Source organism: Daldinia decipiens (assembly GCF_022478715.1).
Source record: "Daldinia decipiens strain CBS 113046 unplaced genomic scaffold F4813scaffold_24, whole genome shotgun sequence".
In the NCBI taxonomy this organism is placed as follows: domain Eukaryota; kingdom Fungi; phylum Ascomycota; class Sordariomycetes; order Xylariales; family Hypoxylaceae; genus Daldinia; species Daldinia decipiens.
The window spans coordinates 433,739-449,549 of record NW_026054567.1 but is presented as its reverse complement, the minus strand read 5'-3'; the positions used below and the strand labels follow the sequence as shown (position 1 = coordinate 449,549).

Sequence of the window (15,811 nt, the reverse complement as noted above, 5' to 3'; positions counted from 1 at the left end):
GAATTTTGATAATGCTACCCAACAGACAAGGTTTTATGTGTTCTGAGAAAATCCTTTCGGCCGAACCGCCGCCACGGGTCGCGTGGTAGGCTGACTTGTTAGCCACGTTAGGATTATGGGCGTTGGTCCGCCTGCTTTTTCTAATGGCCAATAAGGGGGATTTTTACGTTGAAGGTTGGTCTTCGTATTGATCAAATAGGGTATGGTTTAGGCATTCGTAATGCACTATATATGAAAAGAAAGAGGGATTTTGCACAAACGACAGCAAGGCAATCAGGGAAACGTTTCTACGGGTTCGGTACATATCTCTAGATCCCCCCCCGGGTAGCTATCATAAGAGATATGCACCTTAGAATATATGAATAGAACATTAGGTCAACGTACGTCTGCGGACATAATGAATATACCGACCTCGGTGTCAAGCTGCCAGAATGTATATAGATTGGTATATTACCTGTACCTGCCTATTAAAACGTCTTATGAGAGCAAATACATCAGACACCAACCTAATGGGTGCATAGTTAAGTAAATCAGTGTTGGATATTCCACATCCCGAAGTGGATGAGCCGATATATATCTCTCACATGGAAGTTGCGTATGTTGAAATTACTAATGAAGTCGGCAAGTAACGGTGAGCTTACATCCCAGGTAGGTAGGGACCAACACCGTACGTAATTTCTTAGATTTTATACCTTAAATGGCCCTTTAAGATGTATGGTTAAGAAACGAGGGCCCTAATATCGACCAACACTCGAGCCTAGGGCGTGGAAGAGAGTACATGGGAGATGTAAGTCTTGCCTGCACATGTTTCCATTATCTGACCCTTGTATTATTGTATTATCGTATTTTCTTCGTCCAGCATCGAGCATATCTATTATCCAAAATTGGCTGATAAAATCAAGATTGGGTGGTTTGGTGAGCCGGCCCAACTCGGAGTCCTCACAGATATGAATGATACGCAGGTCAAGTACGACCTATCCGGATCTCCGCTTTTATATCTTCCATGCGAGCTGGTCGTGCATACTGCGTCGTATCTTTCCCTAGACGACCTGTTCAGCCTGCGTTTGACATGTCGTCGTGTCGAGACGTTCCTGTTCGAAACCTTCTCGGTCGAATTCTTTTCTGATAGACGTTTTATGGTTAATGAATGGTGAGCACCTAGGAATACCTAGTGGTCCTATACGAACTTATGTACATTTGTTAAGCCTATCTGATATCATAATTAACCATGCTGTAGTACGTGTTGCACGCCTACCTTAGGTAATTTGGCACGTAGTCTCCGGAGGAGATAATAAGGGACTACGATCCTCTTTGTCCTTTACGGCACCCTATATAACCCTTTCTATATGTTTTCGTACACCTTGCTGACAGCTGTTGGCATACGCAGATAGCCTGAGATGTCTATTGAATATATCGAAGCACTCTCATCTGTCAAGGTGCTTGTCAAGGCTGACTATCGGGCTTGATCGACTATACAGCAGCGATGCCTTGCCAAGCGTTGGGCATCGAAATGGCAATGCTGATAATCCCCGAGTAAAGAACGGAATCGAGCCTTATAAACTAGAGGAGCTTGCCGCAGAGCAGAACTGGCTAGTCAGTAGCGGGCGGTTGCAGCTGTTGCTTGGCGAAGCTCTAGACAATTTGGCAAACGTGGTAGAACTTAGCTTGCGGGATGCCAATGCCGCGAGAGGACATTTCCGCCCCGGATTAAGACAGTGGCTTGTCAGCTACGGGACTGCCGAGATTCGCCGGCAGACAGGGGTAGATTTCCTTAGCGACAAGCCGCACCTTCACTCGCAAGATCAATTCGCCGACGTGGTATTCTCGGCTGCTCTGTTGGCCGTCGCGAGGAGCGGAAAGCGGCTGGAGGCCATCAACGTGGACATACAGAAAAAAGACATGGGATTATCTAGCTCAGCTTTTGTGTTCCCGAGGTCTCTTCTCGAATCCCTTAGGCCTACTTTGCAAAGCCTGAGGTCTCTCAACCTCTCCGTGAGCTTCACTTACATATCGCTGGGAAGCTTTGCGCACGGGTCTCTAGCTTTCCTGCAGTGGCAACCCCATTATCTATTCTCGCTGCTCGAGGAGACATCTAACTTGGTTAGTCTTCGGGTGATATCCAAGGGACAAAGCTTCCTGCTAGATGGGGTAATAGAATGGCTTGCTCGACTGATAGACTTGTCGACCGGGAAGCAAGTTGAGAAGGCCAAAGGGTCGCACATGTACGGTGATCTGTCTGCAAGCTTCAATCGCGTGACGCTTTCTCGGGCGTTCCACGATTTACGGGACCTGGAGTTAGGAAATATGACGGCACCGAGCGATTCCCTCTCCAAAATTATTCAGCACCTCGCCGGTTCTCTACGGAAGCTATGCTTGTGCGTGATAGGGGTAACGGTTTTCCCGGGCGACGACGAGCTCGATAATGACCCCGGGAGTGCTAACGCCTGGACATCAATATTCCGAGAGATGTCTACGTATTCTAGCCTGGAGAGCCTGCAGGTTAGCCTTTTGGGCCACCACACCGTGAACTGCACGGGGAATGTTAACAGACACCAAGTCGTCTTCTTGAGATCGGAAGTTGGTGCACAGTCGTCCGAGTCGTCGGATTCGCCTAGTGGATTACTCGACGCTTGGTCATACTCGGGTAACGTCACATCTATGAAAGATTTCTTGCTAGAGCTCTCGGAGAAGACAATTATCATCTGTACTAGATGTAAACAGAGGAACCCGGGATATCATTCCTTTGAAGAAGTCCTCGGGGGGTAGTTGGGAATAAGATGACTCGAATAGTTCTTAAGATGACATAGATGTTAGCTATAATTCATCTAAGATCCAAGCTCGATTAAATCCAGAATAAAGCAGATCAACTCCTATTAGCTATTAGATATTAGCTTATTAGTAGCACTAGTTCATATTGGCGCATGTGCATGATGTATCAACTGACTCGGTCATAACGTCATGTTTCTACACGTAGGAGGTAACAACAAGGCTCTTCTAGGTAGCCACGCTATAAAACGATACCGCTTATTGCAATATCAAATGCTCCGAGAATTTAGTCGACAGATGCTCTTATCAGTTGACAAAGAGAACATAGATGGAATGTCGTGCGACACCCTCAGGCAGTTGTGCTTATCTTTCTCGACAGGACATATCGACGGCCCGGTTACAACGCCTTACTGCAGATCGGCAGGGGTTCAGATAGCTGCTTTTTCCCATTTTTGGTTCTGAGACGTGAATGGCCGCCGATGCAACGGAATCCCACGCCTCTCATCGGCGTGCTCGGTACTAGGAGTGCGTCAACGTGCGTGTGGGGGGATAAGCATAAGACTTCATTTGCCGTGTTATTATATTTTTTGTGTTATAAGTATTTGAAGGTGAGCCCTCCAAACTCGCAGTCGTCTATCCACTATTTCATTCGCTTTCTGAGGGACTTTAAAGCCGTCTATGTAGACAGGTCATCCTAACTGGTATCGGCTTTACTGGTATTGACATCGCGGTAAATCCGACGAGCCCAAGATGGCTCCATCGGCGGCTTCGAACCCCGGAGATTTCGACGAGTCGCTGGTCCCCGGGACGGTCCACCTGGTCGACCTTGAGCACACGATGGCGACGCGACATGCTGAGGACCAGAGGGATATTGTGCTCGTGCCGACCCCGTCCGCAGACCCAAACGACCCGTTGAACTGGGCTCCCCGACGCAAGTACCTAGCCTTAACTTGCGCTCTCCTGTATACCTGGTTTAACGGCATGGCGCTGTCGGTCGTCTATTCAGTACTCGTGCCTCTTTCCACGGCCCTATCCGTAAGCGAGGGGGACCTTAATGCTGGGACGGGCTATATGTTCTTGCTCTTAGGTTGGGGCCTGCTTTTTTGGCAGCCATTTGCGCTGCAGTTTGGAAAGCGGTTGACGTACTTAGTTTCTCTCCTCGCGCTCACGGCCGTCACGGTCTGGGGGCCTTTTGCGCGCGGCAACAGCCAGTGGATCGCGAATCGCGTTCTGACGGGCTTCTTTGCAGTCCCTATCGAGGCTTTGCCTGAAACTAGCATTGCGGACCTCTTTTTCGCCCACGAGAGGGGAACGTATTTGGGTTGGTACGCATTCACGTTGACTGGCAGTAACTTTTTCGCCCCCGTCATCTGTGGCTTCATCAATGACGGGGTTGGCTATCGGTGGGTTTTTTATTTTCAGGCCATCTTTTGCGGCGCCACTTGGCTATTTCTATTCTTCTTCATGGAGGAGACGAATTACGACCGACGTACTATCGGCATCGTCGCCGAGTCTAGCCGTGGAGTACTCGAGCCGAACCCGGATGATGAGAAGAACAAGGAGACCTCGATGGATCCGCCCGGCGCCGTTAGGCGGGTTCCTTCTTCAGAGGGCCAGCCGTCAGCTGAGACGAAGACGTTCTGGCAAAGATTGTCCATCGTGGATCAGCCGCGGCCGTTCATGATGCACTACCGCGCGTGGCAATCTCTCAAACTCTTGTCGTGGCCCGTAGTGTTCTATTCGGGATTCAGCTACGGCACGTACCTCATCTACTTTAATATTCTCAACGCTACGAGTTCTATCATCCTAGGTGGGCCACCTTATAATTTCCGCCCGTCCCTTGTCGGTCTGAGTTATCTCTCCTGCATGGTAGGAGTTTCCGCCGCCGCGGCTTTCACGGGTGTATTTTCGGATCGCTTCATCATTCGATTAGCGCGTAGAAACAACGGTGTTTCGGAGCCTGAGCATCGACTCTGGCTCTTCTCCGTTTCGACGCTGATGATCCCGGCTTCGCTTATCCTCTGGGGTGTCGGGGCCGCCCACCAGGTGCACTGGTTCGGTCTTATCGTCGCCATGTGCACTACAGCGTTCGCCAACACGATGGGCGTTACTCTCAGCGTTTCGTACTTGATCGATACGTATCGAGATATCTCGGGCGATGCGTTGACTACGTGCATTCTCATTCGTAACACGATGAGCTTCGCTATCGGGTATGGAATCACGCCCTGGCTCAACCGCTTAGGATACCAGAATTGTTTCGTCAGCGCAGCTTTCATCGGATTAGCTATCTGCTCCGTCTTCCTAGTGATGGTCAAGTGGGGTAAGAAGTTTAGGGAAACGAAACGCCTCGACTATTGGCGCGAGGTTGAGAAGAGGATCGATCTTGGGCTAGTTCACTAACATATTCCCACCGAGAGCTTCATGTTCTGAATATCAAACTATTATTTATCTTAGATACCTAAGCTACCTACCTACCTAATGTACTATCTGATGCTTAGTATGGTATCAAAGCGTCATTTCTTCTCGCCTACCGAGTTCACTACTGCTACCACAAATCTTTTAATAGGTCGGACGTAACAGGTAGCTAGGTGGTTTCTTGATTTAGGTGCTGTTGGGGCATAGATGATAACGCTTGTATTGCGGAACAGACTAGACTTTATGAGAGGCATTGACTTTCATAAGACATTCCTCTAATCGCTCTAGGTTATCTCTTTGTTTTCTCAACATTATATAGGCTAGATACTCGAATTTCTCAGCGCCATCCTAGGAGACAAGCATACGACTAATGACTAATTCCTCTCATAATATTCCATAACTATTCAAAGTGCTGCATTATGTACAAGTAGGAGCATGAACTCTGCAGTCCGGAGACGCTTCGTCATACGTGCTACATTGGTATCGTCGATCTATCGCAATCTTGACTGTCAGGCTATCCTGTCCCACCACGCAGAACGATGATCATAACATTAGAAAAGAGCGAAACAGAAGCGCTGGCATGATCCGTTCGGTTCGCTTACGTATGTACTCGTTGCAAATAAAGTCCCTCGCTCGTAGCCCACATAAGCCTCAATATCTACTACATTACAAATCGATTTCCTCGGTCATAGCTTCGGTCACAACTTCAGCCGCCGTTGGCTCCTCTAACCCTGATGGCATGACTGGGGTTAGATCATCGAGGAGAGCATCATCCGTAGCAACGGATGGTGTAGCCTCAGCTGAAACGTCAGTAGCAGACATCTTGACAGTTTCAGTAGCCGTCTCCAGCTCCGTCTCTGTGACTGTGTGGAAGACTCGAACCACTTTCTTCTCCGTTACAGTTTCGGTCTGCTCCGACTTAAGTGCCATATATATAAACTGGTCGTAGGCGCCTGCAAATGTGCTGCACGGCTCATAGACAGTGGATATGCTTGTCGCCGTCGCCGTGCTGTCATGGGCTGTCGTGGGCTTAATTGCAACTTCTAAAGCTTCTTCGTAAATGGCCGCGACTGGTTCGGCTTCGCTTTGAGTTGTCTCTTGCTGAGGCTCTTCGGCCACGGATGACTCCTGGTAATCCACAGGAGCCGCTGCAGGCTCGCTGGCGGATATGTCCTGCTGCGATACGGCTTCCAGGTCGCCTTGATAGTCCATCTCGGCCACCGTAGGCTCAGTCTGCGTCGTATAATGAGTAGACGTCGCGCTAGTAAGCTCTTCGGAGATGATAGGTTTCAATTCGGATTCGTATTGCTCCTTTTCTATCGATGCTGCCTCTATGGGGGATTCAGCAACCTGTGTATCTTGGTGCTGAACTGCTCCCAGTGGCTCTTGGTCGGGTATGACCGCTACAAGATCGGCTAACGGCGCATGCTGTTGAGGCGTCGTCGAAGGCTCGCCGCAAATTGATGGCGCAGCTAACGATTCTGTCGTCGGGAAATTTGCCTGGATTGTAGGAACCTGAGGTATATCGACGGCCTGGGCGCGGCGCACGATTGGGACGTCTCTCATCCGGTGGATCACTGGCTCGTAGACGGGCTCGGCCGGAGTGGGAGCGTTCCGGAAGGCAAGCATAAGCACAAAAATGCTGAGGGTGACGATGACAACATTCCTGCGGTCTTGTATTAAAACCCTCATAGACTGAAGTAAAAGCTCAGGGAGCGACGCGTTCTGGTAGGCAGCCTGATGAGGTTTCTTTTGTTTATAGGCTTCATCGGACGTAGGCGGCGGTGGTACATGCGACGACCCCTTGTCCTGGCCTGGATGGACCGACGGCTCCCGAGGTTGCGGTGGCGGCGAATGCCCATATATCTCGCGAAGCCGTTCTTCATCTCGCCGGAGCCGCTCCTCCGCAGAAATAGGTGTGCCAACACGCGACGGCTCTGGCTGGGGCGAGGAGGCCCCGAATTGGGAGCCCAAATCGGCCCGTTCCCTCTGATGCTGTGTAGTCTCTTTTTCAATATCTGCCTCTTGGCGAGTCGCGGCGAGATGGACTAACTCCTCTTGCAAAGCAGGTTCTACGATGGGTTCCAGTTCAACGTCTACGCGCTCCATCTCTTTCCAGCAGGCTTCCCAGGCGCCAGCCCTCATCAGCCCGTTGCTGGCGTAGACCTTGACCCGAAAGATCTTACCCGACCCGAGAGAGTCGCCGCGAATTTCGCTTTTGCAAGTGTCACACCAGTGCCGCTTATCCCCAGCACGAGATCGTTGGGAACTCCACTCATCTTCGCTCTCCTCGTCTTCGGTCAGGGTTGACTCGTTGGCAGGGCCGAGGTAATGACCGCATTCCAAGATCCGAGCTCGTCGGCGGAACGGCAACTCTAGCGCTTCGAGCAGGCGCTCCTCGAGAACCTCATAGTCATTCTGAGGATGGCCTAGCAGTATACCTCTCTCGATAACGGTGTCGCCAATTCGGTCTTGCAGGAGCCTCCACGATTCTTGGAGGGTTTTTACCTGCTCGCTCACGTCGTCCATATCGAGATTGTTAAGTAGATTGCCCCATGCCCACCTTAACGGTAACAATGTGACGTGGAGTAGGACGAGAGGTGCCTCCTTGCGTCCCTTAAAACGTGGCGGGGTGGACATCCTCTTCGGGGAATACTGCGCGGAGGCTGTGGGCGTCCCTAGGCGAGACACCGTAGGGAATTGCCTCTTTGTAGACCGAGGAGACCCGAGGACCGAAGATGGCGGTGAGGACATATGCATGGCTCGCACATCCGATGGGGTCCGAAACGGTGGGCGCGGTGTTCCTCTAACGGTAGGAATGAAATCCCCCTTCTCATATTCCCGCTCGTATTGTGAAATATCCGAAACTCGAGGTGACCGAGTCGCCGTTGTCATATTGTCAAAGTCCTTGTGTGCCTTGTCGGACTCAGAAACGGCATCGTACGACCCTAGAGAGCTTCGTGGGCTCTTGTCGCTAAACACATCTTCGTCCGTGGCTTCGTGATGAGAACTAGTATCACCGCCATCATCGGCATGAATGTGAGAATCTGCAAACTCGGGGTCTCCAAGATACGAATCATCTGTTTGGGCTGGATCATGGGTATCATCGTCATCTGTCTGGTCGCTCAATATTGAACCGTCTTCCACATCCTCGTGCTTGTCCTCGCTTTCAAATTCACCCCGTTCAGATCCTTCAGCCCTGTCGAGATATTCCTCATCCATCTCGCTGTGGTCGGACTCTACGCTGGGTCGGACTTCCGTTTCTCTGTTATTACTGGTCATCTCCGTCCCATTCCCTGCCTCGTCAGCAGTAATAGACTCCTCGTGCTGGGTAGAAGTGTTTTGTTTGCTGTTTGTTTTTAGTTCTTGAGGATGCTCCTCATATATCGGTGTGCTCAGACAAGACGGATCGACGTAGATCTCGAAGTTGTGATTTGTTTTTTGTCGAGGCATTCAAAATGAGAGAAAGAATAAGGAATAGCACCTAGGGTTCTTAATTAAAGAATGTACCCTCCGGAGCTGCTGGGTCCTTTGAGTTTGTTTTGATGCGTACGTTGCGTTGGCAGTATATTAGATCGGCAGGTCTAAATGTCAAAATGAACGAAATGGTTGGGCGAGATTGAAAAGAATGCGGGTCACTGAGTGTCGGTTCTTACGTTGTTTACATGCGTTGCCAGGTCAACGCTAACCATTCAACCCTGGTAATCCATTTCCTTGTCCAATGACGAACCAGATCACAATCTAGCACGGATGATCTTCAATAAAGGGAATTTTATCAATCGTTACGATACCTAGGTATGATCATGGAAAAGGATATGAGACTCTTGTAGATGAGTAGGTGTGTATCAGAAAATGTTTACCTCCTTAAGTGCAAATCGAAGGTGTCTAATCTACCTAACCTAGGAGGTAACTTCTAAATTGTAGCATCCACCCCATCCTATTCATATGCAATCGAAGTTATAATAATAGTAGTTAGCGTTGCTGTAGGTGATATTTGCGATATTTGCGATATTTGCGATGTAAGGACAAGATGGAGTCTCCAGTATGTGTTTACGGAATAAGCAAGGGTCGATATACCTACCTAGCTTTTGGGTCTTGCGAGAACTTGCTAAATTTGACGTGAATCGGATAGATCTTTTCTTCCTTTTCTTTTTTTGTCGTTATGGCAATAAAGGCCACAATCACTAGACTGTCTTTAGGATGGTTTGGTTCTGTACTAAGCTAACTATATCTTCTGCGCAAGATCATGGATTAGCCCTTTTTGTATGACCCTAATATTGCAGCCGAATGACTCGAGGCTAATCAATTGCATTGTTGCAAGCGTTAAATTCACGCTGGAAGATGCTAGTATAGAATAGAATTCTGCCTACTAAACTTACGATTGAAGAGAAGATCGAAAGTATTCAAGAGTTCACGATATCAAGAGCATAGTAACCAATTATAGGGACTAAATTGTTAAGTAAACGTTTCCCTAGTTGTAAGAATAAAAGAGTGAATAGAGTTAACCGTGCTTATAGGTAGTGCGTTGCCTTAGGTTACTTGATGGAAGGCAACGGCAGAGCTTATACAGGTGAACTACTAGGACAACAAATAGGGCAACTAACACATGCATAAGTAAGAGGCTCTCTACCATCCATTTGACTAAGTAGCTACCAAATATATTCCAAGTATGATATGTAATGCCTCGAACGTTAACTACTCTTCCTCAGATTCTCTACTCCATTTGTCGGCTACGTCCTTTATCTCGATCAATAGCTGCTCCTTTCTCTCCTCAGTACACCAGCTGCCTAACACGGCGCCCTTCGCAATCGCCTCCCATTCCCTGATGCTCAAGTCGAATGCGTCCTGTAGGGCGCAGTAATTCTCGAGTATGTATCCCCCAAAATAAGCCGGATCGTCACTGTTAATACTAAACCTAATACCGGCATTTATCAGCCTTCTCAGGGGAAACGAATCTATCGAATCGATGCAGTTTAACCTAACATTCGACAGAGGACACAGGGTCAGCAGGGTCTTAGAGGAGGCAAGACGTGCGACCAATGCATCGTCACCTTCCGTTAAGGCACGGACGCCGTGGTCTATACGTTCTACGTTTAGTAGGTCGAGGGCTTGAACGACGTAGAGTGGCGGGCCCTCCTCCCCGGCATGGATTGTCCTTCGAATTTCTGATTCTTTCGCGACGTCGTAAAGATCCTTCCATAGGGGTGGTGGAAACGGTGCCTCAGAAGAGTCCATACCGACAGCAGCGAGAGTACCGTTAGCATAGTAACCTCGGTCTCTCGCTTGCGAAAACATCTCCATAGCCTCGCAAAGGGGTAGATGCCGCAGCAGACACATAATCAGCTGTGTGGTCATGCCGAAGTCAACCGCTGCTCTCTCTTGAGCTCGACTGAAACTCTCCACGATTGTCGAGAGTTCTACGCCACGACTTGCATGAGCTTGCGGGTCGAAGAAAACTTCCGCGTGACGGACATTTTGGGATGCGGCTTTGGCAAAGTAGGCGTACGCCAGAGCCTCAAAGTCAGCCTCATCTATTAGGACTGACATGCCGATATAGTAGTAGCTAAGAAAATCATCCAGGTTCTGGAAATTCTCGTAGCGCTTGCGGAGGCATTCTGCGGAGGCGAAGGCCGGATCGGAGGAGGGAAGAGTTATGTTATTCTTTGCTGCTAATTCAAACAGGAGTTCCGGCTCGAGAGAACCCTCGAGGTGCATATGGTGTTCGGCTTTGGGTAGAGCCGCAAGAAACGCGTGTAGAGACGTATTACACATAGTTGACGGGATTAAAACTTTTTATACTTGGAATAATTAGGGATATCTTCATCTGTAGGCTGTTTTGGGGTTTGAGATGTTGCCCGGACTGTTCACGGTTTGTGTGAGAATCCCTAGAAAATTCTTAATATCCTTAGTTCGATAAAACATGACCTATACCTAATACAATAGTATAATACATAGCATAGTGCCTATGGCACAAATAGCTAGCGGCAAGCCGAAGCTAGGTTACCTAGGTAGGTAGGTACTATAGGCCGCGATAAGGACCTACGTATGCAAATAATCTAGATAGCTGTCGGCGCATTTAGACAAATGTAAATGGTGGCTTGAAATAGGTTATCGATTCAGCAACTACAGACAAATATAAGTGTTACAATGTTGAGAACCTACCAACCCGAGAACAACTGCCCAGAGAAAATACTAAATACCTACCTACCTTATAGTGATAAATACATGACTACCTGCGCCGTCGATCAGGACAAGGTAAAAACTGGATCCTAACCGGGACGAGCTAGAAAATCGCAGCAAACCGCGATGACAAGCAGGAGATCAGCGGTTATAAATTACCTCTTATAATAGCACTGCTATACCCGCACTGCCGCTTTCGGCTTCCAGGGTTTGGATCTTAGCTGCAATTCCTAGGATAGCCCTGGCTTGGTGATAGCGACTTATAAGCATCTATGTATTCGGTCGTTACATACTGCAAGGGGAACGCCGGCTATTGAGCTCGCGTCAGGTACTGAGGTGTTGCTATACTGAGGATCCCGAACTCCGTTATGCATTGCGCATTTCCGACCCGTCTGAAGGCTTCCGGACCCCCTCTTCCTCACACCCGGCCTCGCGGGCTTGCTTATCTTGCAAAAACAGCCAGACCAATTACGGTAGGTTAGACATAGGCACGTAGTAAAAGGGGTCACCGAATCTATTAAAGGGCGGAAGCAAGCGAAGGGAGACGCGGTGCCAAGGTTCCTCCACCTACAGTATGTAGCTTCCATAACCCTTGAACGACCTGGAAATCTGCCCATTCGATCAGTCGGTACGGGCAGGTGTGCTCTCGGAACCAAGTACGTTGTCAGTGTTCGAAGTACGTGTTATGAAAAATCCGACGAAGGCGTGACTACTACGAGAACCGTAGCGAATCGGTTTTCTCCAAGATGCTACGAGAAATCCTAAAATAGAAGTGCAGTACGCTCTTCTGAGCGGCGGTGAGTAAAAGTATTTAATTCTATTTCTTATCATCAGCCCATGTCAGATGTGGCGCCCATGCTCCCTGTTTGATGGGCGAGAGGGATTCTCCTGCAAGAACGCATCAAAAATCAACCTCGAAGAACTTCCCCCTTTCCTTAATCCTTAACTTAGGTACCTATTGTTTTCTAATCGACTATCTATATCGGGATCCGTATCCCGGGTGCCGTAAAAGAAAAAGAAAGTAAACCTCGTAGCACGCCTACGCCGCTCGCCTACTTGTGCATATCAAGCGGTCCTCTCGAGCAGAATCCTGACACACGTGCGCTCCTCAGCCGCAACAGTCGCAAAAAGTGAAGAAGATAAAAGATAAAACCAATAAACGCAGTAGTAAGTACCTAATGCGGGCTGAATCCTATAGCTACGATTCTTCCTTTTTCTTCTTCCTTTTCTTTTTGGGTTCCCGAATCTCTAGAGTTACAAACGGTCTATTTTACTACTTACCTGCGGTAGGCAAGTAATCCCATCCAACACTCTACGTTGGTCACTTTAGTCTGTAGCTGAGTCCGGGGACGCCCTGAATCGGAGTCTCTAGCTCTGGAGAGAGAAAAGAGAAGACGATATTGTTGGATAGTTAGTCGTTGTGATGGTGATACAAGGTCGTTCGTTTCACTGCATGTCATGTCTTGGTCTGTACGACTTCCATCTCCGAGACCATATGTCGTCTCGCGTAGCTTGCACGCATGGGGCGAACGGCCTTGGTATCACTTCGACGTATGCACTTGTGAAAGCATCCAGCTCGGTTGCGTACAGCGCCAATTGGTGGGCAAGTTGAAGTCCACTATCGAGACGCTTTCTCTTTCTCTCTCTCTCTCTCTCTCTCTCTCTCTCTTTCTCTTTCTCTGTCGGCGTAAATTACATCCTTTCTCCCCAGGCCGTGCCGGTGCGGGGGTGAGTCATTTGAAGTGCCGCGGTGGTATTTGATTCTCTTGGCTGGCCTGGTGATGATTCGGGGTTCTCGTCTTGCTCTCCCTAGACGGGTGCTCACGTTCTTTTTGATACCTGATACCTGATACCATACATAGTACATAATATATGATATATGTACACGCTCTCCTGGCGGGGGACGAGGATCTCCGTCTAAGTCTTTATGCTTTATGCTTTATGCTTTATGCTTTATGCTTGCGTGCTAGACTGCTAGTTTAGTGTATTAGACTTGTGATGCGTTACACGGGCGACATGTTTTCTACGTCGCACGGGATGGGATGCTACTTCAGGAAACGGCCAGAGGAGGGATTCTGGCCCTCACCCCCTCTCCGTCCGCGGACACTCCACCTCGTAGGAGCGCAGCGGCAGGGTACGACGAATCGGGGTAACGACAGAAGGCAAAGTAGACAAATATTCTACTGGGGATGAAGTGGTACGCGAGGGCTATTGTATGCATGCGCATACGCATACGCATATAGAATGTCCAGTAGGCAGCTCAGGAGACGCGTCCGTTCCCAACCTATCGCTACGGTACTTCCACTCCTCGAATCTCCCACGGGAGCCTCAGCTGTCGAAAGAGGCAACGTCCGTGTTTCGAGTGAGTGCGGAGCCGATCTTGTCGTGGATTCGTCCCGTTCGTCCCGCGAGGTCGGCAATCGGCCGCTACCCAACTGGCACGCGGTCTCTTGGCTCCATTGGGTAAGTTTCCCCGTACGTCCTTATACTTACCACCATGCCGACTCGGTACCAGAGTTACCGTCCGTGCATGTTGAGGGGAAATGCCGACACCAACTGGAATCTTGCTCGACGGAACATATGCCTATGTATGTACCGTATGTTATGTAGGTCTAGCAAGGCAATACTTACGTAGCTGGCTTCGATAGAACTCGATCGTCTATAACATTTCGTCTATCTACCTAGGTAACTACCTGATTTGAGGTATCTGTCAGATTTGGTCCATTTACGAGCGAGCTGAAGCTTGGGTTTCTAAATTTTCTATGCCCGTGATTCTGTATACTTGGTCAACTAATTTTGTATTTGGCTAATTAGCCGCTTAGCTCATAACCGTTGTCGTCGGCGGGCATGAATCCTTGGGACCGGTAATGCCGGTGACGTGTTCATTCGCGGGGGTATAGTTTATCTTGGAATCCACTTCGCTTTAGGAGAGACGGAATATACTTGACATTAGTAGCAATGGTAATTTACTAGGTCAGAGGTCTTCGATTTATCCGGTGGGCTACATTCTACGTCGATGTTGGTCGTTTCACAATGTATTTGCATTTTCGCTCTTAGACCAAAACATGGAATAGGGAGGACACGGCTTGCTGCGGTATCGTGGCTTTTGGCTTTTGGCTTTCGGCTTTGGCTTTTGATCCTCCTGGTTTTTACCTCGAAACCCCTGTCTCGTTCACTTGTAGGACAGCCCGAACATTACCTTTATCTCATGCGGCTCGTAAATACAGATCGTCTCGGCGCAGCTAACGTACTGCTCGCCGGCGACCCTGCAGGCCAAGTCGCGTGCGGTCCCGGAACGTGGAAGCATTCCAGACCAATATTGGAGGTGGGTAGATGCAGGTATGATGCAAATGGCCGTTGAAAGGGTCTTTCTAGATTCTTTAGAGGTACATAGATGTCGACGAAGCGCTGGTATCCCCTGACTGATGGTCCAGGGTTCTCGTTAACATATACATACAGATCCCAACATTCGGCTATCCGGTTCCCGGCATATAAGAACCGGGGAGAAGGTCCATGTGCGACGATGATGAAACGGATCAGTCGTGGCCTATCACCTTTCAAGACGGGTCTGGCCGTTGGTATGTTAATCTGAACTTGTACGAAGCATTTGAAAATACATAGTCGTCGCTGGCTCGGTTTCTTTCGTCGAAATAGTTTGATATACTTGACTATCTGTAGTAAGACTTGTTCCATCCGTGGGGATAGACGCGTGTACAAGTGCCTGGTGTTCGAAACGTCCGGAGAGAGCCGATAAGTGATGGACGCGCCAGTCGCACGCGATTCCAAGGATGGAGGACGCTAGATATGTTAGCTCTTCTACGAGCTCTATAGGTACTATATGTGCTAAGTAGTACGCATAGGCGACTGCAGTAATCAATGTGATGCAGATTTAGCCTATGTACCTAAGGTAGTAAAAGGGGGGGATCCGTCTTTACGGCGAGCTACAGAATGCCGGCTTAGAAAATCTAGATTAGATCGCAGGGTGAATATCCGCTAGCTTAGATAACAGTAGACGCCCCGATCTATCTTACCTCTTCAGCTCCACCGTCTTTCTAAATACAGTCTAAATACAGTCTTAGCTAACAAGCAGCGAAGTTGGTGAGTAAGAGAGCAATATTCATCTGACCGATGTTAGGCCTTCTAATCCTCCTCTATCATGGGCTGTTAAATTTGTATGAGTGCCATTATTGATTCACACAGTACGCTCCTTGTATCGTAGTTGCGCAGGAATAGCTTCAATCTCCGACTAGTTTTATTATTAGCTAGGTTAGGTACTTACCTAGGTACCTAGGTAGGTAGGTAGGTCAGTTAGGTACTAACCTAGGAAGTAAAGATAAAGCTTACGTAAATATATTCACGGAAAGTGAGACATCATGCAAGCCGTAGGCATACGTTTCCTGTCTTATTGTAATAGATAAATTAAATATTAATTAAGGAACATTTCTAGAAG

The 15,811-nt window shown here is 48.7% G+C and overlaps 6 protein-coding genes across 6 annotated transcripts; 4 read left to right on the top strand and 2 right to left on the bottom strand.

Annotated features, from left to right (window-relative positions):
- Positions 1-947: 947 nt before the first annotated feature.
- Positions 948-2,766, top strand: F4813DRAFT_381629 (uncharacterized protein; the record flags this gene model as incomplete). The annotated part of the gene is made up of 2 exons (XM_049245703.1): positions 948-1,150; positions 1,392-2,766. 2 exons carry the CDS (start codon positions 948-950, stop codon positions 2,764-2,766), a joined length of 1,578 nt encoding a protein of 525 aa, XP_049098249.1.
- A 606-nt stretch (positions 2,767-3,372) lies between these two features.
- On the top strand, positions 3,373-5,506 carry F4813DRAFT_140787 (MFS general substrate transporter). Its single transcript, XM_049238836.1, has one exon. It carries the CDS (start codon positions 3,517-3,519, stop codon positions 5,164-5,166), a length of 1,650 nt encoding a protein of 549 aa, XP_049098248.1. The 5' UTR covers positions 3,373-3,516; the 3' UTR covers positions 5,167-5,506.
- Positions 5,507-5,560: 54 nt separating this feature from the next.
- On the bottom strand, positions 5,561-8,770 carry F4813DRAFT_364918 (uncharacterized protein). The gene has a single exon (XM_049243864.1). It carries the CDS (start codon positions 8,461-8,463, stop codon positions 5,848-5,850), a length of 2,616 nt encoding a protein of 871 aa, XP_049098247.1. The 5' UTR covers positions 8,464-8,770; the 3' UTR covers positions 5,561-5,847.
- A 393-nt stretch (positions 8,771-9,163) lies between these two features.
- Positions 9,164-11,181, bottom strand: F4813DRAFT_364916 (adenosine deaminase). The gene is made up of 3 exons (XM_049243863.1): positions 9,699-11,181; positions 9,503-9,640; positions 9,164-9,444 (listed from the first exon to the last, which is right to left on the bottom strand). The coding sequence occupies exon 1, from the start codon at positions 10,951-10,953 to the stop codon at positions 9,877-9,879; it is 1,077 nt and encodes a 358-aa protein (XP_049098246.1). The 5' UTR covers positions 10,954-11,181; the 3' UTR covers positions 9,164-9,444; positions 9,503-9,640; positions 9,699-9,876.
- A 2,095-nt stretch (positions 11,182-13,276) lies between these two features.
- On the top strand, positions 13,277-14,052 carry F4813DRAFT_364912 (uncharacterized protein). The gene is made up of 2 exons (XM_049243862.1): positions 13,277-13,949; positions 14,010-14,052. Exons 1-2 carry the CDS (start codon positions 13,606-13,608, stop codon positions 14,044-14,046), a joined length of 381 nt encoding a protein of 126 aa, XP_049098245.1. The 5' UTR covers positions 13,277-13,605; the 3' UTR covers positions 14,047-14,052.
- Position 14,053: 1 nt separating this feature from the next.
- On the top strand, positions 14,054-14,966 carry F4813DRAFT_364910 (uncharacterized protein). Its single transcript, XM_049243861.1, has one exon. It carries the CDS (start codon positions 14,378-14,380, stop codon positions 14,720-14,722), a length of 345 nt encoding a protein of 114 aa, XP_049098244.1. The 5' UTR covers positions 14,054-14,377; the 3' UTR covers positions 14,723-14,966.
- The last annotated feature ends 845 nt before the right edge of the window (positions 14,967-15,811 follow it).